Source organism: Schistocerca cancellata, chromosome 3, assembly GCF_023864275.1.
Source record: "Schistocerca cancellata isolate TAMUIC-IGC-003103 chromosome 3, iqSchCanc2.1, whole genome shotgun sequence".
Lineage (NCBI taxonomy): Eukaryota > Metazoa > Arthropoda > Insecta > Orthoptera > Acrididae > Schistocerca > Schistocerca cancellata.
In genome coordinates this window covers 795,224,351-795,247,338 of record NC_064628.1, presented here as the reverse complement: position 1 = coordinate 795,247,338, position 22,988 = coordinate 795,224,351, and the positions used below count along the sequence as shown (strand labels likewise).

The 22,988-nt window shown below is 41.5% G+C and overlaps 1 protein-coding gene across 1 annotated transcript in view; it reads left to right on the top strand.

Annotated features, from left to right (window-relative positions):
• Positions 1-22,988, top strand: part of LOC126177065 (4-hydroxy-2-oxoglutarate aldolase, mitochondrial-like) — a 71,411-nt gene that overhangs the window by 41,078 nt on the left and 7,345 nt on the right. Inside the window, exons 2-6 of the mRNA XM_049924301.1 lie at positions 6,157-6,285; positions 7,939-8,036; positions 15,261-15,425; positions 15,531-15,627; positions 16,551-16,684. Of these exons, the coding sequence (XP_049780258.1) occupies positions 6,157-6,285; positions 7,939-8,036; positions 15,261-15,425; positions 15,531-15,627; positions 16,551-16,684 (623 nt within the window). The remainder of the gene's footprint in view (positions 1-6,156; positions 6,286-7,938; positions 8,037-15,260; positions 15,426-15,530; positions 15,628-16,550; positions 16,685-22,988) is intronic.

The window sequence follows — 22,988 nt, the reverse complement described above, 5'->3', positions numbered from 1 at the left end:
GGCCAAGGTCCTAGCACGACCGGCTCATTAAGGTCGGCTCACACTGAATGTTGCGTCAGAATCACATCACGTACCACAAAGCGTTTTCGGCGTAATTCAAGGACCAGGATTCACATGTGATGAGATCAAACGTTACATTACGTCACGTCTAGCGCTGACGACGAGAAACACCGTACGTTACTTTGACAAAACGATGGTGACATCATGCCCTTACACAGAGACGGGTTGTGTGTCGTGCTAATTGGCTAACGTTCACGACTCCATAAGAAGAGTGGCTTACTCGTTAAGCGATAGCAGCTGCGGAGATTAAAAGACAGATGTCTAATTGCTTTTTTCTTTAATTCATACTGTTGAGTACACCAGCAGCACAAATGTACCACGTGATAATGGGCAATACAGTTCACTACAATGCAAGATTAAAAATACAAACTCAGCAATACGCATTTGGGTTTGAAACTTCTGTTCAGTACCACAACACAACGAAATAATATTTCATCGTAAATAAAAGAATAGTTTTCAATGGATTACGAGATAGATTGACACTTCACATACACACAACAACGCAACACAAAGATTGTTTACTTCTTAATAAATAAGTGTAGTTTTCAAGCAAAAATACACAGTTGATATACTCTTTAACTGAATAGAAACAATGGGGCATCAGATTATCCCTGGCTAAATTCTGAAATAATTTTGTATCATCACTGGTCTTAACATGTGAAGGTAACTTTTTAAACAATTCTCATTTGTACAGTTCCTTTCTGACATAAACTTGAGTCTGTATGTAGTAAATACAGGTTGTCTTGAATTCTTGTATTATCGTTATGGAAACTGCAATTTTTCTTTGCATGCTGACATCAGTATTTAAAATGTCACTTTTAAGAAACTTCAGCTTTACAGCAATAAAAGAGCAAGGTAATGTTAGTGTTCCTGGTTCTTAAAACAGAGCCCTGAGTAGTGGAGCAAAGAGAGTATTAGCGCAATTTTGGCAACGGATTGATTTATAACCTTAATCCATTGCTATGCTAATTGATTTATGACACCCTGTGAGTTGATTTATGTGCCCTGTGGATAATCTGACCTTCTGAGAAACCCCCGCTCCTCCCCATCCCCATCCCTCTGGCACAAGTGCTCTACAGCCTTCTCCTCATCTTCCCCCAGCATGTGTGCAGTTTTGGCAGCTGTCAATCGAGCTGACTGATTGATTTATGACTCCCTATTGTTCTGCTAAGTAGTGAGGAGTGCCTCACATACATCCCTAAAATAAATCAAATACATAGACTACCCTGGCATACATCCTTTCACTCCAACAAATGAAAATGGCGGGAAATTTATTCCACTCTTGGAAGAAGTCCATCAAATGATCGATTGCCTATTAACTTGCAGGAGCAAGGTGAAGCTCTTTATATATATGTAATGCTTGATTACATAAGCACTCCACTCGCTGCCTGCCTTCTGCATAGTTTGCTGCCAGACTGAATGTGAGATCGCACCATATGCAGAGAAACAGCTGTTGCAGGCCACACAGTCTGCTGCCACACCGACTGCAAGATCGCACCATGCACAGAGAAATCACTCTCAGAGGCTGCACAGTCCGCTAACGGTGGCCACTCGCACCGAAACCGATCTGAGTGCGGTCGCTGCAAGGTGTTGTGGGCCCAGACTTCTTACTGATGGACGCTAATGGTCAACCTCATAGAGTATGGGTAGTTGAGGTTTTTTTGGAAACGGAAGATATTGCATGCATAGCGTGGCTTGCTCAATCTCCTGATTTGAATCCCAAACAGCAACTCTGGGATGCACTAGGGAGACTGCTTGCATCACATCAGCATCCAGCATCCACCATATCTCCAAGACTGCGAACAGCTCTACAGGAAGAATGGGGGGGTCTTGCCTCAACATGAGACTGATGACGACATTCACAGTATTCCCTGTCGTTGTCAGGCCTGTAATGCTGCCAGAGATAGTCACATCCCATACTGAGCACATTAACTGATTGTCAGAATGCGTGTGAAAATCCATTAGTTGGAAGAAAAGAAGAACATTTTTGTCTACCATTATGCATGTTGCAGTTCTTTATGTTCTGTATTCTTTCTGTTGTTTCTACTTTATTATCACCTGTTTATAATGTTTTGTATCAAAATAAAAGCAACCTTGCAAAATTTCTGTTTGTTGCTTTAATTTTGGACATCAGTGTATCTGGCACAATGGGAAGTACCCTTTGCCATACACTTTACAATGGTTTGCAGTGTATGGTTACAGATGTAGAGGAGACTGTAATCAATAAATATTGCTGCCACTGAAATTGTTCTATTGCCATCGATGAGTCCTCATATTCCTCTCACCTTAAAACTTACTTGTTCAGATTATAGCAAAATCCATACCACGATGCAGTCTGGTGTTTTTCACATTAACTAATCGTTGCCAGAGTGAAAGAAGCGACAAGTTAAAATAATGCCTTGCACCAACACAGGATTAAATCATAGACCTAAACACTATCTGGTAACAAGTATCCGGACACCCTTAAGTAGTGCGGAATTGGCGCTAGGTGTCATGAGAGGTGGATCCGCCCGTATAAGAGGAGCTGGGGAGTTTTGCATTTTCAACAAAAAGCAGTAACAGCGTAATGGGTCTGTCAGGAGAGTTTAGTGACTTCGGATGTGGACTAGTCATTGGGTGTGACCCAACTTACAGATGCATAAAGAACATTTCCAACCTTCTAAAGCTGTCCAAGTCGACTGTTCGGTGACGTGATTTGGAAGAGGAAAGGCAAAGAAACAACCACAGCTGAACTAAGACCAGGCAGACATCTCGTACTGACGGGTAGGAACCGTCAAACACTGTGGAGCGGCGTTGTAGGTACAATGATTGAGAAGCTCCTCTTAAGCCACACGTTGCTATATTCAATGCTAAGCACCTCTTGGCGTGGTTTAAGGACAACTGGAAACGGGGTTCTTCAGTGAGGAACTACACCATCGTTTATTGTGTATTGAACTGGGGACCTAGAAACGACGGAGAGGCTTTGTCCCGCCGTAGCCCTCAGTGGTTCACAACCCCACAACAGGCCACAGCAGTCCACCCACCCCACCGCCGTCCCACACCGAACCCAGGTTATTGTGCGGTTCGGCTCCCAGTCGACACCCCTGGGGACGTGTCATACCAGACGAGTGTAACCCCAGATGTTTGCATGGTAGAGTGATTATGGTGTATGCGTATGTGGAGACAGTGTTTGCATAGCAATCGCCAACATAGTGTAACTGAGATGGAATTAGGGGAACCAGTCCGCATTCGCCAAGGCAGATGAAAAACCGCCTTAAAAACTATCCACACACTGGCCGGCACACGGGACCTCGACACTAATCCTCCGGGCGGATTCGTGCTGTGGACTGGGATGCCTTCCCGGTCAGGAAGCAGCGCGTTAGACCGTGCAGCTAGCCGGTCGGGCAACTACGCCATACTCTGTGGCAATCTGATGGAAGGATTTGGGTTTGGTGAATGCCTGAAGAACATTACCTGCCGTCATGTGTGGTGTCAACAGTGTAGTATAGAAAATGTGGTGTTAACTATGGGGGTGTTTTTCGTGAACAGTTTAGTCCCTTCACAGCACTTAAGAAAATGTTGAATTCCGAAGGATACAAACACATTTCACAGCATCGTATACTGCGTGCAATACAGGAACAGTTTGATTATGGTGAGTGGTTGCATCAGCATGACAATGCACTCTGTCATAAAGCAGGTTGTGTGAGGCAATGCTTTGTGGACAACAACATCCCTGAAATAATTGCTCTGCCTAGTGCACTGACGAGAACACATTTGTTAGACCGACAACTTCTCTACAGACCCCAGAGTCCAACATCACTGCATTTTATCTGACCACTGCCACTAATAATAATAGTGAAGGCCGTAGTAGTTTTTACATAGTTACAGTTTTTTGTGTTTGTTGTCAACTTGTTGGTTCACTGTTGCGAAGTGAATAACAGATCAGTTTCTAGTCTATTATGGGAACTACTCACAATTAGGAAAAGGTATTTTGATGACATTATTAAGAATATGTGATATGTATGTCTCACATTTACTATCATGGATGCATGGTACAAAGTACAGAGAATTTATGTGATGAGTGGACTACATGAGGAAGGTGTTCACGTATTTGTTTCACAAGCTGTAAACTCCACCATAGGGTGTTGCGCGTTAATATTTGTATTGTACAAAAAATTTAGTTTTGCGACCGAAACACAATTGAATTCTTTTGTCTCTAGCTATTAGTAAATTTCATTTAACCCCTCTGGGGGTAATTACCCCCAGGATGGGAATCACTACCCTAAAGATATTCAGACACTTAATTTAATGTGTTCCCAGAAGATTTCAAGCTGCCATAAAGGCGAAGGGTGGACTCACCCCACAGAAATAACCACTAATGGGCGTCGGGATACTTTTGAGCGAATAAGGTACTTTCCAAGGCTAGAACATCGATAGTCCCTCGTAAAGCCTTAACGCAGATTGTCTGGCATACCCAATCGGACTCAATACGACCAGTAGTCCTCTACGAAATGAGCGTCTGAGTATGGAATGATGCATCATATTTGGTGTAAAGCGTAAATGCGCCCACTCTAATAATGTCAACAATAGAATAAATATCTACTGTTGTCGCGGGCGGCATTCTCCCAGTGGTCTCGCAATTCACACCAACGGTCTCGGTGCGTCTGGTTAGTGTTTCACGTCTGCCTCAGCGCGGCAGAGATGTGGACAGGTAGCGATTCCAACAATTTCAAATTCATTAAGCAACTAGAAGATAACAGATGTTTTATTGTGCAGCATAAGTGACACCTTGCGAACCATGGCCGCACAGGGGAATAGGAAACAAAAATTTATGCTCCACGGTTTGCGCGTAAGAGAAGAAAACGGAGTAATCTACTCCCAGAGTGTGATAGTGTCCAGATGTTCATTATTAGAAATAACTTCATTCACTTTGCCCATCGGCAAAAATTTCTCCCTTCAAAAACATTTGCAGCAGCATCCACAGTCTAGTAATTTGCCTTATCCATTGGTACTCAAAATGGCATCAGTGCTCTGTTTTTAAAGATAAAAAAAGGATCATGGAAAACCCCGTGGATTTGGATCTATGTTATATTTCCTAGAATATAAAGAATGCAACTGAAGATAAGTAAGGGATATGCAATCGTTGACCTATTAACCGAAAGTGACGTCTTTTTCTCATCATTAGGTGGACACTACTAGAATTAGTACTATCTCATCCAACACTAGATCGTCGGTTGTAGCTTTGAGGGGTGAAGGCCTAGAGAACATCAAAGACTGTCCAAGTTTTTCTTCTGATAAGGATACTTGCAAATGTCTGTAGAGGAAATTCAAAATAAGTTCGAAGAGAAAGCTTCAGAAAAGCTTTCTTCCAATCCCGAGAAAATTTTAGCGTAAAACTTACCGATGTAACTGACAGAAGGTAATGATACTATAGATTGTAAGGTGACAGCGATAGTGAATAATGAAAAAGAATCTGAGCACAATGTTGAGAGGTATTACTTTCTTTCATTCTTTCTTTCTTAAAAACACCTATTCCTGTCATTTTGTTATGTCTTCTTTCCACTTATTTTGGAATAAGCTTCCATCTTCTTGTCTAAAATGTGTACAGTATTCCCTGAGCACGAACCTGTACAAGTATCGAGCAGCAATCTTAACACACTTTCCGTAAATGGCCTTAGAGAAGTTCTCATTCAATACCGTTAAATTGCAAGTATTCCAGTGTGGCGTATACCACTGCTGACATGCGATGCTTTACAAAAGCATTCTACGTCTTGTTCACATGTCACTTGATTCCATCTTTATTCTTATGTGACTATATATACTGTATGCACTGTTTGAAAATATTTAGCAATAAAGCCATTTTAAACTAAACTTGTTCATGCTGAATAAAAATCTCGTTCACGTATAGACGAATCGCTGAGGTTAGCACGAGAACACTATACAGACAATGGGCTGTTCCAATTAATGTTCATCAACAATGTTCACATAATGAAGGAAAAATAGAGCAAGTACTGTAATTGTTAGTACAAAGTTTATTGCGTGGTTGCAGCTAAACTATTGTGCGCAAATAATATAGCCATATGCAAATAACCACTTCAGTGCTTCTTATTTTTACAGGTTATGTGGTGCAGGGCTCAAATGGAGAATACCCTCTTATGGGTACCGAGGAAAGAATTGAAATGGTGCGGCAAGTGCGCAAGTTCACCCCTAACGGCAAGCTGGTGATCGCTGGATCTTCATGCGAGTGTGAGTTGACTTTACTTTGAATTCTACAAAGTTCTTCGTTCTGAAAAGCTGTAATGCAGTCCTCATGTACTTACCTCAAGTATAAGTGTTCCGCATTATCTGTCACAACTATCTTCAGCATTATCTTTAGAATGTGGTTATAATTCAGTAGAACATTACATATTTATAATCTTCTCACAGAGCAACGTAGTTGATATGTGGTTTCAGTTTCAAACGGACAAGAATGGTGGGACGACCTCAAAACAAAGAGGCTGGTGACCTAACAAGTAAATGAAACAACATATCACCAATCACTTAACTTCTAATAAACTGCGATTCCTGGCGAAGACCTGGCGTAGCACCCCCAAAACGCTCTCCCGAACCGTCCGCTGCCAGCCGCTTCAACGGACGCAGGAAGGCGCGCCGATCTCCCATCTCACGGCGTCGCAGCTCGCACCGGCCAGACCGATGTCGTGGGTTGACTCCTGTTGCTCTCGTGTCGGCCGCGAAGCCACTGCCCCTCGCTATATGGCGCGGCCCACTGGACTCACGTGGCGACCTCACATGCGCCAACGCTCAAGGCGGACAAGTCATCTTGTGTCTCAGCCTGCGACCGACCAACCAGTCGATCCAACCGCCAGTGACCGTTGCCTGAGCAAACACGAGTAGACTAGCGGCCTAACGCGCAGACTCAGATGCAGGAACCAGCCCCCGACCGGGCGACCACTCGTTGAGTTCTCTCACTGCGCCACAAATTCGGACGAGAGACAGACTAGCAAGCTGGGGACGGGAGACTGACCTCAGACTGACTCCAGACTCACCCAGACTGACCGACTCAGACTGACTAACTGGCGAGCTCATAGCGCCCCTTAAATGCACGTGAACAGGCTACCTTTCCCCTTTCCCACCAGAGGGAGACACCAAAGCTGCGATTGGCACAGCGGCGCCACCGCCAGGCACGGAGGGCGACTGCTTCACACTACGCGCTGCGGCGCGCTCTTCAAAACAACAATTTTTACCACGGCTCAAATACCAGTACTCCAGCAGCGACTGAGTAATGCTCCGCATGGCTGCAGCGGTCAGCACGGAGCAGTGCGCTGCTGAAGTACTTGTTATTCTTAGTGTTTTACTGTCCCTGTTAATGAATATCTTTAAAACGAATATCGCTCTAGACTAACTTGGGACTGCTGTACCGACTGTGCACGTAAAATTCCACTTCAAAACTAATTTTGTTTGTAACAGGAAACAAACAGGCGCATTCCATCGACACTGAGCATCCTATTAAAGACACAATAAGTAGTATTTGTTTGGGCTTGCTCCAGTAACATGTTACAAAAACAAAGCAGCTAACAGCCGCCGAAATACAAGAGCACCAGACGACTCTTAGGAGAGACTGGTTGTACCTATATTTTACGAGCGTGTATACACATATATATATTAAAAGTAAATACAATTCATTTCAGAAGCATTTCGCTGGTGTAAATGTATGTTTGTACCTTGGCCCTTTGCAGGCCAGTCACTTAGCTCCTTAATTAACTAACAATAATTTTATCAGCATTACAGATTAAAGCACTGGAAGGAGAAACATCGTAAAATGCACTTTCTTCTCATATCCATCAGTTATCCACTATTTAAAAGTATCGTGAGCTGATGTTGCTTTCTTACATTTTACAGCTACTCAGATGACTATCGACATGTCGAATAAGATGGCCGATGCTGGCGCAGACGCCGTGATGGTCATTTCTCCCAGTTACTTCAAGAGCAGCATGACGGTAAAAAAAAGCTACAAGTTATTGTTATGGTGGATTCTTAGGAAATAGCTCGTTCTCTTCTTGCTGCAGGTGTCTCACTTTCAAGATACATGTCACTACAAAAGTTGTTCTGTAGACGTATAATATAATATGTACCTGCCTCGTTTTCACTTCTTATTTATGTGAGTTGTGCTTGAGGCTAACATTACCACTTGACCATGGACATCCGCAGAATTTTATCCAGTAGACGTTTCAGGTGGTAAGTTACGATCAGTTCATATTTAAGTCAACGAGGGCTATATTCTATCCTTTTTAGATATTTTCAAATAAAGTTTCAGCATCGCTCGCCAAGTAGGCCTCACTCTTTTTAATGGTTTTGAATTGCATGTCCATAAGCCAAAACAGATAAGACGCATTTATTGTAAACTTTTTGGCTCAGCAATACGGGACATATAACTTAGAGAATCCTGCTGAGGATAGTAAGTGCATTTCAGGTAACATTTACTCCTAATTTTATTTGACTACCCAAAATAGTAATGTTATGCCTCTTCAACTCTTGCCAGACAATTTCCCTTGATGGAAACATTTTTCGTCATTACGACTTCGACTGAATGACTGTTTGGGTCCAGTGCCACTGCGCTGCTGTGAATTAGAATCCTCAGTTACACAGACTTGATATTACGAGACTTATTGTTACTCAATGACTGTACGTGCAGATCGGTGCTAAATGATTAACAAAATATTTCCTTCAAATTTCATTGTGAGGGTATTATAGGAAGCTCACGCTGTCGTCATAATTAACTGCACAACGATATGGATTTATCTTCCTTTAAATTTACACGGTGTCTGTCCTAAAAGCCGTCAGGCGCGTTTTCTCTGGCGTTTCTGTACATATCTGCAATTTCGTATTTACAGTTTGTGGAGTCCGCACAGGGTACGGTGGCCGATACGCAGTGAGCAATTTTCGTCCAAAGCGCTGGGCAGGTCCATTCGCTTGTTCAGAAGGGTAGGTCGCCAAACGTTTCTCACCTTTTGGCTGATTGGCGATAACAGAATCGATGCTCACGCCGTGCAATCTTTCTCAAACGATTTTACAGAAACGATTCGGCAAAAAAAAATCATTTTTGCTATACTTATAGCTTTATATGTCAGGTTCATGACGATGTGCCCTCCATTTCGTTAATGGTCATAGTTATAGTGATATTTACGTGGAAGTGCGCGAAATTGTAAAAAGTTTGCAATGAAAAATAGGGGTCGCTATGATTTTGTATTTCGTGCGAATTACATAATACGCTGATGTGTATGAAATTTAGCTAACATATTGAATTTTTCTTTGGACTTGGGCAGAGCTGTCTGTCTATCACCAATATCGAGAAATTTTATCTGACGTAGCGCACACATTTGCGATCTCGCCGTGCCAGCGATAAAGGCAGAGTGCAATAACCACAATGTTCCTCATATTTCATAAATGGTTTCAGATTCTGCAATGAGATTTTGGCAAATGACAGCACACAAAGAGGAGAGTATTTTGTCATATTGTTATTAAGCAAAACTTCATTATCTACTAGGTTATTCCACTAATCACAGACTTCTTCGATGAAAGAATGTAATTTTTAATGCCCATCGATAGCACATTAAACTAGAAATGCTATGGGTTTTGGAACAACATAAGTGAAGACATTACACTTTTTTGTACCGGAGATGTGCTTTTTCATAAGCTACTGACTTTACTTTTCCTCAGTTCCTCACCACTGTCTCAGAATGCTCTTGCAGTTGTGTCTGCTCAACATGTTAGTGAGGTGAGACTGTGCAAATTCCGCTGTGTTTTGACAAAAGAAACAAATTTTAACATGTCAACCAGAGAAATGTGTAGGTTTTTCAAAATTCGCCACTCATGACGTTTCTCTGAAAGTTAAAAATAGTTAACAACCCAGTCGAAAATAGTTTCGGCGGAATTCTCTTTAGATACTAGCCAAAGCAGAGATGACAGATCTTTTCGAATGGTCGCCATGCAGTTGTGGGCGTGGAGGGGTCCTGCTTAATATTTACAGAAAATGTAAGCGCAGGCTTCAGTTTAGAATGGCATTTCCCCTCCAGCACTCCGCTCTCGCCCTACAACGCCTGTCCTTGGCCCCCACCACTACCGCTTTCCCCACACGTGCCCTGCTGTCTGTGCATCTGTGGGCCACAGTATTCTGTGCAGACTCTGCCTGGAGTCAGCCCAGGCAAAAACTTCTCAACATGTCTTTTATGCGACGCTCAGTGTCGATGACTAGCGTTGGTTTTTTTTCCCATTACAAACAAGATAATTTTTATAGTGGAATTCTACATGGCCATTCGATAGAGAGGTCCCAAATTAGCCTAATGCGATATTTGTTTTACCGATATGTATTTCCAGAGACAGTAGAACCCAAAGGATAATCATCACTCCAGCAATGATAGCACTCCCCTGGCCTGCCCTGACTGCTACCATCAGGCAGCAGCGCTGTTTAGTCACTGCTGGAGTACCGATTACCCTTCGCGTTTTAATTTTCTTGCCAATACGTATCGATAAAAAAATGTCACAGTAGAGTTATTTGGGACCGATATGTCGAACGGGCACACAAAATACCACTTTAAGCATCATTTTGTTTGTAATGGGAAACAAGCCAAAGTTTTCTGTCTAGCCATCAAGACTTGATGAGCAGTATTTGCTTGGGCTAACTTACGTTACACTTTACAAAAACGGAACACAATGTGTCCCAACTAACTTTGCCACTTCATATGCACAGAAGTGCCAAAGAAACTGGTATCGGCAGCATGCGTATTCAATTACAGAAATATGTAAACACGCAGAATACGACGCTGCGATTGGTAACACCTGTATAAGACAACAAGTGTCTGGCGCAGTAGTTAGATCGGTTACTGATGCTACAATGGCAGCTTATCAAGATTTAAGTGAGTTTGAGCGCGGTGTTATAGTCAGTGCACGAGCGATGGGACACAGCATCTCCGAGGTAGCGATGAAGTGAGGATTTTCCCGCACGACCATTTCACGAGTGTACCGTGAATATCAGAAATCCGGTAAAACATCAAATCTCCGACATCGCTGTGGCCGTAAAAAGAATCCTGCAAGAGTGGGACCAACGACGACTGAAGAGAATCACTCAACGTGATTTAAGTGTGACCCTTCCGCAAATTGCTGCAGATTTCAGTGCTGGACCATCAACAAGTGTCAGCATGTGAAGTATTCAACGAAATGTCATCGATATGGGCTTTCGTAGCCGAAGGCCCACTCGTGCACCCTTGATGACTGCATGACACAAAGCTTTATGCCTCGCCTGGAGCCGTCAACACTGACATTGGACTGTTGATGGCATGAAATATGTTGCTTGGTTGGAAAGGTCTCGTTTCAAATTGTACTGAGCAGATGGGCGTGTACGGGTATGGAGACGACCTCATGAATCCGTGGACCCTGTATATCAGCAGAGGACTGTTCAACCTGGTGGAGGGTAGGTAACGGTGTGTGGTATTTGCAATTGGAGTGATATGGGACCCCTGATATGTCTAGATACGACTCTGGTAGGTGACACATACGTAAGCAACCTGTCTGATCATCTGCATTCATTCATGCCACTTGTGCATTCCGACAGAGTTGGGCAATTACAGTAGAACAATGCGACACCCCACACCTACAGAATTGCTACAGAGTGGCTCCAGGAACACTCTTATGAATTTAAGCACTTCCACTGGCCATCAAGCTCCTCAGACCAGAACATTGTTCAGCATACGTAGGATGCCTTGCAACGTGCTGTTCATAAGAATCTCCATCCCCTCGTACTCTTACAGATTTATGGACAGACCTGCAGGATTCAAGGTGTCAGTCCCCTCCAGCACTACTTCAGAAATGGTGCCACAGTTTCTGCAATAATGCTCCAATGCGGAAAAAGTCGAAGGTGATGTTTATTTACATTTATGGACTGTGCATTCCTTCCTGATGTGTGAGCCCCTACCATAGGTACATCCCTGGTGAACTGCATTTTTCATTTTTTGCTTCATTTCGGAAGTGTATGAAGTCGTAAGGTTAGGTGGAACATTCTGTAGTTTGTTTTTATAATATGTAGTTGGAGGCAGCCCAAGCAAATGCTGGTCATCAGAGAAGGACCAATAGGTGTGTGCATTATAAGAGTTCAGTCCAGAGCCACGCTGCTGCTACAGACACAGGTTCGAATCCTGCCTCGGGCATAGATGTGTGTGCTGCCTTAGGTTAGTAAGGTCTATGTAGTTCTAAGTCTAGGGGACTGATGATCTCAGATGTTAAGTCCCATAGTGCTCAGAGCCATTTGAACCATTATAAGTGACATGCATAAACAAATGAGAAACCATGGGCAAAAGGTTACTATGTAATATGTAAAGCAGACTGAATGTTCTTCAGGAATCTCCTCCCAAACCCCTTGATAGATTTCAATGAAATTTGGCACATGATGAGCATACTTCACAAGTATGAGCACTGTGGGGCTTATAACCTTCTACCTCAAAGAGGAGATATCGACAGAGATGTAATTTTTCAGTCCCTGCAGTATAGGCTGACCTGCATGAAGTATGTATTGTGATATAATAGTGTCAGCCTGCCTAATAGACCTGCATTGCAGGGCAGCCTGCATGTCAAAGACAAGAAACGGTTTTCTAGCTCCTGACATGTGGGCTGCCCTGCACTAAAGGCCATGTTGTGTTGGAGCTGCATCAGCCTGCCTTATCGATTTGTTTAGAAGAGAAGACTACATATCAGTAGCAAGAAAAGGCTTTAAGGCCTTTGATATGTAGGGCGCCCTGCACAGCAGACACATTGTGGGAGTAGTAGTGTGTGTTTTGCAGGGACTACATGTCCTGATGGGCATGGCTGAAGGAAGATGCAAATGTATAGAGAAGGGGATGGGTAAGGAGAGAAGGAAAGAAGGAAGGGATGGGAAGAATAGGACAGAGAGATAGAGGAAGAAGGAGGAGATGGACAGAAAGAGAGGGGGAGGAGAAGATGGTTAGAGAGATGGGGGAGAAAGGTATGAATAGAGGGAGGGGAGATGGACACAGAAGATTTGATGAGGGGATAGACAGAGAGGGGGAGGAGGGGATGGACAGAGAGAGGGGTTGAAGTGATGGACAGATGGGGGGCAGAAGGAGTTGGGGAGACAGAAAGAATAGGAGGAGGATACAGACAGATAAAAGATGTGAAAAAAGAGACAAGGTGGGTCAGTGGAGGAAACAGAAAGGGGAGGAGGAGACCAACAGAGGGATGGGGTGGAGGAAATGGATAAATAGAAGGAGGAGAGAAGATTTGTGAAATGTATGAGACATATGTGTACGTGAGCAAAGCTGCTCCTAAGCCCCTGCATCAATTGCGACCAAATTTGGCACACAAACAGGAAAATTCAAGAGTTGTATTAGAAGTAGAGTTTCAGAAAGAGCACCGTTTTTCAGCCCCTGCGATATAGGCTACCCTACACAACAGATGTGTGCTTTCTCGATTTGTTTGGCAGGGGCTACACGTTCACATGGGGAATGTTGAGATGAAGGGGAAAGATATGGAGAGGGTGCAGAGAAGATGGACAAAGAGAGAGGGGAGGAGAAGTAAGAGCCAGAGAGAGTTGGGAATAGTCGAAGACAGACAGAGGTTGGAAGATGATGTAGACAGAAAGATGGAGGGAGGAAAAGGTGAACAGACAGATGGGAGAGGAGTTGGTATGTGCAGTGTACATGTCGAACGCATACTGGGGCGAAGCCATGGAGAAAAGGCTAGCATATCGGGCGTCTCTCCTAAGAATCAGCAGATGCATTTTATCCTGCATTTCAGCAGATGCTTGCACTTTCGTTTTTTCATTGTGTAGCTGGACTCGGCACAAGCAAATGTCGCTCGCCACGTGTCTCATGCGATGTCCATTGTCGACGGAAAGCGTCAGTATTGTTCCTGTTACAAACAAACTGATTTTTAAAGAGGAATTTTACATGCCTTCTCGATAGAGCGGACCCAGATTAGTCTAGTCCGATATTCGTTTTATCGATATCTGTTAACAGGGACAGTAAAGCACGAATAATAACCAGTACTCCAGCAACGATGGCACTTCTCTGGCTCACACTGACTGCTACCACCGAGCACGCGGCGCAGCTGAATCGCCGCTGCGTTGCTGCTCATTCTTCGCTTTTTACTGTCCCTGTTAATAAATGTCGCTAAAACGAATATCACACTAGATAATTTGGAAGCATTCAGTCTAACGCGCACGTAAAATTTCGATTTAAAGATAATTTTGTTTGTAAAAGGAATTCAGTCTAACGCGCACGTAAAATTTCGATTTAAAGATAATTTTGTTTGTAAAAGGAAACAAACCGACGCTTTCTGTTGTCACTGGGTGTCGCACGAAAGACGTGACGAGCAGTAATTTGGTTGTGCTGACTCCAGTTATGCAATGCCAAAACGTGGTTGTGAATATCAGCCGAAACTCCAGAGAAAATCAGCCTGACTATTCTTAAGAAAGAGACCCAATAGATACGTAAAATGCATTTAAAAAATTAAGTGTAAGGCAAGACCCTACGGTAAAAGTGCCATTTTTGGATAAACCAGTTGGTTAGTTTCGAGGTGTGTCATGCCGCAAGAACTAATAACATTTTATAGGTTGCATACCAACTTCTTATATCCCAGATAACTGTTGGTTAGCCATGGCGTATGGAAATTTTTTTAATGAAAATAAGCTCTGTATCCAAGAGTGCTGTACCCTCTTGCTCACTCTCACCCCCCCCCCCCCCTGCGGATGTCCATGTACTTGACACTCATTTTGCCTTCACCATCCTTTTACTATAAGTGTTAAAGGAACGAAACAGTCGGCACTGAACGGATGCTACCTCGTGTATTTAGAATTATTTCGGTTATCATCTGAGAAAAAGATGAAATGCGACAATGAGCAGTATAATTGGCACAAAGGGCGAAAAATCTGTTCAGGAATCAGTACACTTCGTGACAAATATTCTCGTAAATGGCAGTTAATATGCACGCTGAAATCAGGCATGAATGCGTACTGAAGCGTTATGGCTTTCTGGCTTTCTGTTGTTTCAAAATTTTTCAATTTACTTTTCATTAAGTAAACAAGGAAGCATTTCATCAGCTTCTCTTTTTATATGTTATACGTCAGGTGAATAAAACGCCTGAATGGAACATATTGCGACATACACTATTTTCTGCAGATATAACTAATTAAGGAATTACATTTCTATTTGCAGCCACAAGCACTGAAGAAACATTTTTTGCATGTAGCCGAAGGAAGTCGTGTACCTGTAATACTGTACAATATGCCAGCTAACACTGGAATAGATATGGGTGCACCCCTAATAACTGAGTTGGCTCAACACCCAAATATAATCGGAATGAAAGAGAGCGGTGGTGATGTAAGTTATAGATCTGTTGAGAGTATGATAATATTGTAATGTATTTATGTAACATTTATAAAAGAATAGCATATAATTCTGAAAACGACACCTTGCTTGTTTCAGATAACGAAGATAGCCCGTGTAGTGCATGAAACAAAGAACATCGATTTCCAGGTCCTTGCTGGATCCACTAGTTTCCTACTACCTTCGTTACTAGTCGGTGAGAAAATAACGATCCTGCATGTCTCGTATAATACGTATGAGGGCGTAAGGCGTAACTATAATTTAAGCTGCAGAAACATTCTCAATCAGTGATTATCTGATTCCAAAAGTTTCAGATTCAATTTAATCTTTTTTTTATTCTGTTTACGTTTCGTAAGCCTCTTGGCGCACGCATGATACTACATTTTTCCTTATACTCTTAAGCTGTCGGTTTCAGATCCTGTGGTGGAAAAATCAAGTACTTATATATAGAATGGCTTAAATCTTTACATTGAGAATGCAGGTGTTACAGAATAGAATATGAACAAAACATGTGAAATACAAATACGATTTCCAACCTTTTACTTATCTGATTTGTTACACTAGCTTAGATTCAGAACTAAATCAGAAGTGGCAATATTTAGAGGTTGATTTAATAATTTATGTTTCTTTGCATGATGTTTATTGCTCACACAATCCAAAATTCGCAGATGTCTAAATCGCCGTTCATTTCTTTCTTTATTTACTTGCATTGAGTAAGAATCTCAAAAATATAGCCTCACTGTAACATACCGCAGTGGAGGCACGTGAACTTATTTTAGAAAACAGAAAGTACTGATGCTGTCCCTTATTTGGACACGAAGCTTTTAGTTAAGTAGATTGTCAGTTTACTGATACAATTATTAAAAGAAACCTGAATTATACAAATAAATAAGAAGGAAAATCTGAACGTTTCTATTATTGAATTATATAGAGAAATATTTTATTATGGTCTGCATAGTTGTTCTGAACATTTCATTTTTATGCACAATAAACCTGAATAATTTACTTTTATCTCGAAAGAAACTTATAAATCTTATAGACATTACATTTAATATCCTTTGCTTTAAATTTATTTGCCCTGATCGCAAGATAAACTGTTTCTTAAATATGCATCCTCAGGGGCTGTTGGAGGAATAAACGGACTGGCCAACATGTTGGGCAATGAGGTGTGTGAGATATACAGACTGGCTTCTGAAGGGAAGTATAAAGAAGCAACAGAACTTCACGGAAGAATTCAAGCTCCCAATGCCATAGTGAGTACTTGGAGTAAGAGGTGCAATATGTAGTACTTATAAGTTTAAATATAGTATTAGTATTTCACAAGGCCTCAGTATTTCTTCGTCTTTGTTCACGAAATGTCAATAATATACTTACAAATACCAACTTATTTCTAATGGAGTATTTTGCTATTGTACATTTAGTTACTTGATGACACTACTGATCTTTGGCAATGGTAATACTTTCTCCTTAAAATAATATCATTACCAATTTCCACATCCTTTTACCTTACTAACCCAGTTCTAAGAATCCTCTTGAAGTTACTGCAGCAAGGACGCCTTCACACTAGCTTCTAGATGTACATCTTCACTTTTTCAAAGACAAAAAAAATAAGGACATACATCTAGAAGCTAGTATAGAAACGTACCGTAAGCGATGTAATTACCTAAAGAAGACCCCAGAAAACAATTGACAGAATAAGAGAAACTTAAGCTTATAGAAGCGAGAAGCAGTCTTCGCCAAAAATCATTCGCATTACCCATACATGAAGGAGGCAAAATACTTCGCAAAGTAACATGCTGATAGTATTGATTGAGGAGCGACAACAGTTCCATTGTCTGTCATAGTAGCAGATGTGGTATTAATACTCACAGTTGTTAACTCGTATGAAAAGTATTGGTTGCTTAATTCGTTATACCTAAAATTATAATAATACTGTAATCAAGTATTATCACCCTCATGAATTTTGTATCTTTTTAATGTTATGCTTCTAGCTTAATAACGTTCTTTACGTGTACTTCTCTCTAACCTTTCCGTTTGTTAACATCTCATGACACTGCACTGCTCTGTGTCTTAGCAGATGTCTTCTAATTTATATCCTGTCTCCTGAATATTCTCTACACAAATACTCTTAAAAGAAGAAATGAGATTACAGTCTAACATCTCGCTGAAATCAGGGTCATTATAAATGGAGCTCTTGTGGAGTTGAACAAAGATGAGGGTGACAAACAGTGACTAATTTTTCTGGAGGACTTCCTTGGAGCTCCTGAGGAAAACCATTGAAAAATAAGTCGTTACGGCTGGACTGCATTTTTATTAGAGCAACTCTTAAATTATGTAAATTGACAAACGTCCTTTTAAGTGACAGTTGACGAGAAATCACACGAGTGTTAATAGAGGTCGTTTGCTATAACTTTCTGATGGCCTGATGTATTGCTTTTTCTTTAAGCACGAAGTTCTACTGGAAACCCAGTAGTCAGTGCATCTTCCTGGTATGTATAACACCCGCCTTTTTCACAGATGAAAACAGCACATGAATGAAATGTGTGCTAGCATTCCACCTTTTCACAGAAGTTTCGTTATCAACCCGTCAGGCCAACATCCCATTGTTGAGGGGAAATCCAGCGCTAGAGTAGATCTTCGATTCACTAATTCGACAGCCAGAAAGGGATAAATGAACCGCTATGTCACTGACATAGAGAAGGTCTCCCTGAAGTTCTGGGAGTTAAGCTGTATTCGAAACATTTGTCCTGCAGTCTTATTTGCTGCTGTGGTCGCGGCGAAAAGTATTAGTGTGAACAATAATCTCCATTAAACATTACAGAAAAAACTAAAACGTAATGGAATAGTAGGCAATACTTTATCCGAATGACAGAAAGCAATGAACGTTAGTTGCCTGGCTACCGTGTAGCCATAGGCGCTCGGAATTTGGAACAGTCATGATGTACCATAAGCTTCTATGTTGATTTCTTTATTGTTTGTGATATATGTTTACATAAATGATGTTACACTTGCTATATTACAACACTCAGATAGTAACAGTTTAAGAATAAACAATTTTTTTTTCAAATATTTCATTAGCTGCCTTGCCAGTAAGAGAACTCTTTGTGAAAAGGTAGATCACGAAATTTTTGAAGAATTATCCGCAGATGATTCAAGTGAAATGGATTATCACTAAATTTTGACAGGCCTCATTACATACAGTTCACTGCTCACTGAATTACTTAGTTTACAGAAGCTCTCCTGCGAACATTGCAGAACTAGCTCTCCGGAAAGAAAGGATATTGCGAAGAGTTGGCTTAGCCACAGGAGAGCTTCTGTAAAGTTTGGAAGGTAGGAGACGAGGTATTGGCGGAAGTGAAGCTGTGAGGACGGGGCGTGAGTCGTGCTTGGGTAGCTCAGAAGGTAGAGCACTTGCCCGCGAAAGGAAAAGGTCCCGAGGTGGAGTCTCGGTCCGGCACACAGTTTTAATCTGCCAGGAAGTTTCAGTTTGCCAACTTAGTCGTTTCGGAAATGCTTCTACCTAAAGATCATGCCCTTCTGAGTGTCAGATAAATCGCTCCGTTTCCGCCTTTCGGCAGCGACTGCACTGTTTTCTGCGTCGCCCCGTCACGCTTTATGTACCCTCCACTGCTTTTGGCGCCACCCGCCGTCAATGAGTGGTTATTGCACATTGTCTTCGGTGGTCACATTAATGTAACTGGACCGTGTATTACAAATTAAAGCCCTCCGCCGCCTTTCTCTGTATGTCAAAGCTAATATCAAGAACTACTGTACGGCTTTTGAAATGGTTTTCGCTAATAGATAAACTGAGTCAAGGGAAAGGTTTGCGTACAGAATTTGTTACCACTGAAACTTCTGTATTTAAATGTGTGTGGCTGTACCGGTACTTAAATTGCAGAATGACTGAGACCAACAATATCCCAGCGCAACGCAATCTGACTGCCCAAAAAAGGGTAACCTGACTCCAAATAATTAATTCAAAAGAATGGCCCTGACTAAAAAGAAATCCTAACAATAACCTATACATTTCATTAAGTACTTACCTCACAATGGCCTTTCAGATCATGATGCACAAATTTTAACTCTAAAAGATTTTTGTGCTGCAACACATGTTAAATATAGTTATCAACTGTTTAGGAAAGCTGATCCAGTTGCTGTAGAGATCTTTGTAAACCTTATCAAGGAACAAGAGTGGCAAGATGTTTATAGCGCTGATACAGTAGATGATAAATATAATGCTTTTCTCAAGACTTTTCTCGTTCTCTTTGAAAGTTGCTTTCCGTTAGAACGTTCAAAACAGGGTACTAGCACAAACAGGCAGCCTGGGTGGCTGACTATCTTGTAGAACAAAGTGGCAATTATATCAAAACGTTAGAAACAGGCAAAATCTAAATGCAGCAGCCCATTACAAACAGTATTGTAAGGTGCTTAAAAATGTTATTAGGAGGACAAAAAGTATGTGGTATGCAGATAGAATAGCTACGTCTCAGGATAAAATTAAAACTATATGGTCAGTCGTAACGGAAGTGGCTGGTCTGCAGAGACAGGTCGAGGATATAGAATCAGTGCGTAGTGGGAATGTCCGTATTACTGATAAGTCGCGTATATGTACAGTATTTAATAATCACTTTCTGAATATAGCAGGTGAACTAAATAGAAACCTAGTCCCAACAGGGAATCACATCTTAGAAAAAAGTGTTCCGAGACTGTTACCTGAAATGCTCCTCCATGATACCGACAAGAGGGAGATTGAGTTAATAATTAAATCACTAAAGACCAAGAACTCTCATGGATATGACGGGGTATCTAGCAGAATACTGAAGTATTGTTCTATGTATGTTAGCCCAGTACTTAGCCATATCTGTAACTTTTCCTTTAGGAGTGGTCGGCTCCCTGACCGATTAAAGTACTCGGTAGTGAAGCCACTTTATAAAAAGGGAGACAGGGGTAATGTTGACAATTTTAGACCTATTTCTATGCCATCGGTGTTTGCTAAAGTTATCGAGAAGGTTGTATATACAAGGTTACTGGAGCATTTAAATTCACATAATTTGCTGTCAAATGTACAGTTTGGTTTTAGAAATGGTTTAACAACTGAAAATGCTATATTCTCTTTTCTCTGTGAGATTTTGGACGGATTAAATAAAAGGTTGCGAACGCTAGGTGTTTTCTTTGATTTAACGAAGGCTTTTGACTGTGTTGACTACAAAATATTGCTGCAGAAGTTGGACCATTATGGAGTAAGGGGAGTTGCTTACAATTGGTTCGCCTCTTACTTTAAGAACAGAAAGCAGAAGGTAATTCTCCGCAATATTGAGAGTGGTAGTGATGTTCAGTCCCAATGGGGCACTGTTAAGTGGGGCGTTCCCCAAAGGTCGGTGCTGGGGCCACTGCTGTTTCTTATTTATATAAATGATATGCCTTCTAGTATTACAGGTGATTCAAAAATATTTCTGTTTGCTGATGACACCAGCTTGGTAGTGAAGGATCTTGTGTGTAATACTGATACAGTATCAAATAATGTAGTTCATGAAATAAGTTCGTGGCTTGTGGAAAATAATTTGATGCTAAATCACAGTAAGACTCAGTTTTTACAGTTTCTAACTTACAATTCAACAAGAACCGATATTTTGATTAGACAGAATGGGCATATTATAAGCGAGACGGAACAGTTCAAGTTCCTAGGCGTTCGGATAGATAGTAAGCTGTTGTGAAAAGCCCACGTCCAGGATCTTGTTCAGAAACTAAATGCTGCTTTATTTATCATTAGAACAGTATCTGAAATAAGTGACAGTTCAACACGAAAAGTAGTCTACTTCGCATATTTTCATACACTTATGTCGTATGATATTATTTTTTGGGGTAATTCTTCTGATTCCAAAAGGGTATATTTGGCTCAAAAACGGGCTGTTCGAGCTATATGTGGTGTAAGTTCGAGAACCTCTTGTCGACCCCTATTCAATAGTCTGGGAATTCTGACATTGTCCTCACAGTATATACTTTCTTTAATGTCGTTTGTTGTTAGCAATATTAGCCTATTCCCAAGAGTTAGCAGCTTTCACTCAGTTAATACTAGGCAGAAATCAAATCTGCATGTGGAATGCATTTCCTTGACTCTTGTGCAGAAAGAAGTGCAGTATTCTGCTGCATCCATTTTCAATAAGCTACCACAAGAACTCAGAAATCTTAGCAGTAGCCCAAACTCTTTTAAGTCTAAACTGAAGAGTTTCCTCACGGCTCACTCCTTCTATTCCGTCGAGGAGCTCCTGGAAGAGCTAAAAACTGAAGCAAATTCCAGTGTTACATTGTTGATTTTCTTTATTTAAACTTAAGACTTATCGCCTGAATATTTTTTTATATTTCAGTTTATCTGTTTCTACTATCGTGTTATAATTCCATGTATTGACTCGTTCCATGACCATGGAGACTTCTCCTCAATTTGGTCCCACGGAACAATAAATAAATTAATTAATTAATAAACAAAAATCTTCATTACGCGAACTACAGCTATACAGCGAGCGTCAGTACTGTCAGCTAAATAAAAGATTCTTAACTACTAAACCCACTAACTACAAATAGGCATGTGTTTAGCAAAGGAAAGATTTTGTTGCAAACCAAATAATATAATTTTTTTATCTTAATAATGTGACATCCAGTTCAGACACGAATATAAATCGTCATTGACATCTAGGACAACGGTATATAATCATGAATAATATTCAGTCTCCAAGTCGAACATGTACAGATCGTTAGCCTACGCTAACACATCAGACATCTACCTTCCATCAATGCTAACTTCTCACGTCTAACATCCACCACTGCTGCCTGTTCACGCACCTCCAACTGCCCAACAATAATTCCATCACTGCTGGCGACTAATTTTCAACTGCCCAACACTACCGGCGATTAACTTCCAATAACGAGTCCAACCAGCCACAGAGTCTTTTACAAAGAAAGCGTAGTCAGAGATCCAATGCAAAGCGCTACACAGTGCTTCCTACACAGAAGCAGCCCACTTACACCGCTAAGTCGTACAAGTCCTCCGGCTGTCGATGCTTTCAGGAGAAACTCCCCACTATACCAGCCTCAGATTTAGTGGTAGGATGGTCCACTGGATAGCCCGTCAACAACTAAATGCAGATCAAGCATGAAAACAGGAAGAAGATGTACTGAACTGTGAAAAAAGAAGCAAAATCGAAACAGTGAACGGGCCAAGCTCAAGATGTGCAACATCGAGCGAACTTGAATACTCCCGGTGTCGTGGTTATGTGGTCACGCTGTTGGACTACGAAAGTGGAGGTCTGTGTTCAAGTCTCTCTCGTGTGCCATTTTTTTTCACAAAATTATGGACTGTCCTTCCTGTCATCATCGTGTCTGTTCGCTGTATTCCAATTTGTGTCTCGCAACAGCGACCTCCAGACGTATGTATCTCCTCTTTGTTCTACAGAAGTACTACATGCTACGATCTTGCATTCCGTCTCGCAAGTTTTGACTCTTGAATACCTTTGTTGTAACATAGTTCACACCGGTTTATTTTTTGTTTTCATTTCGGTGAGG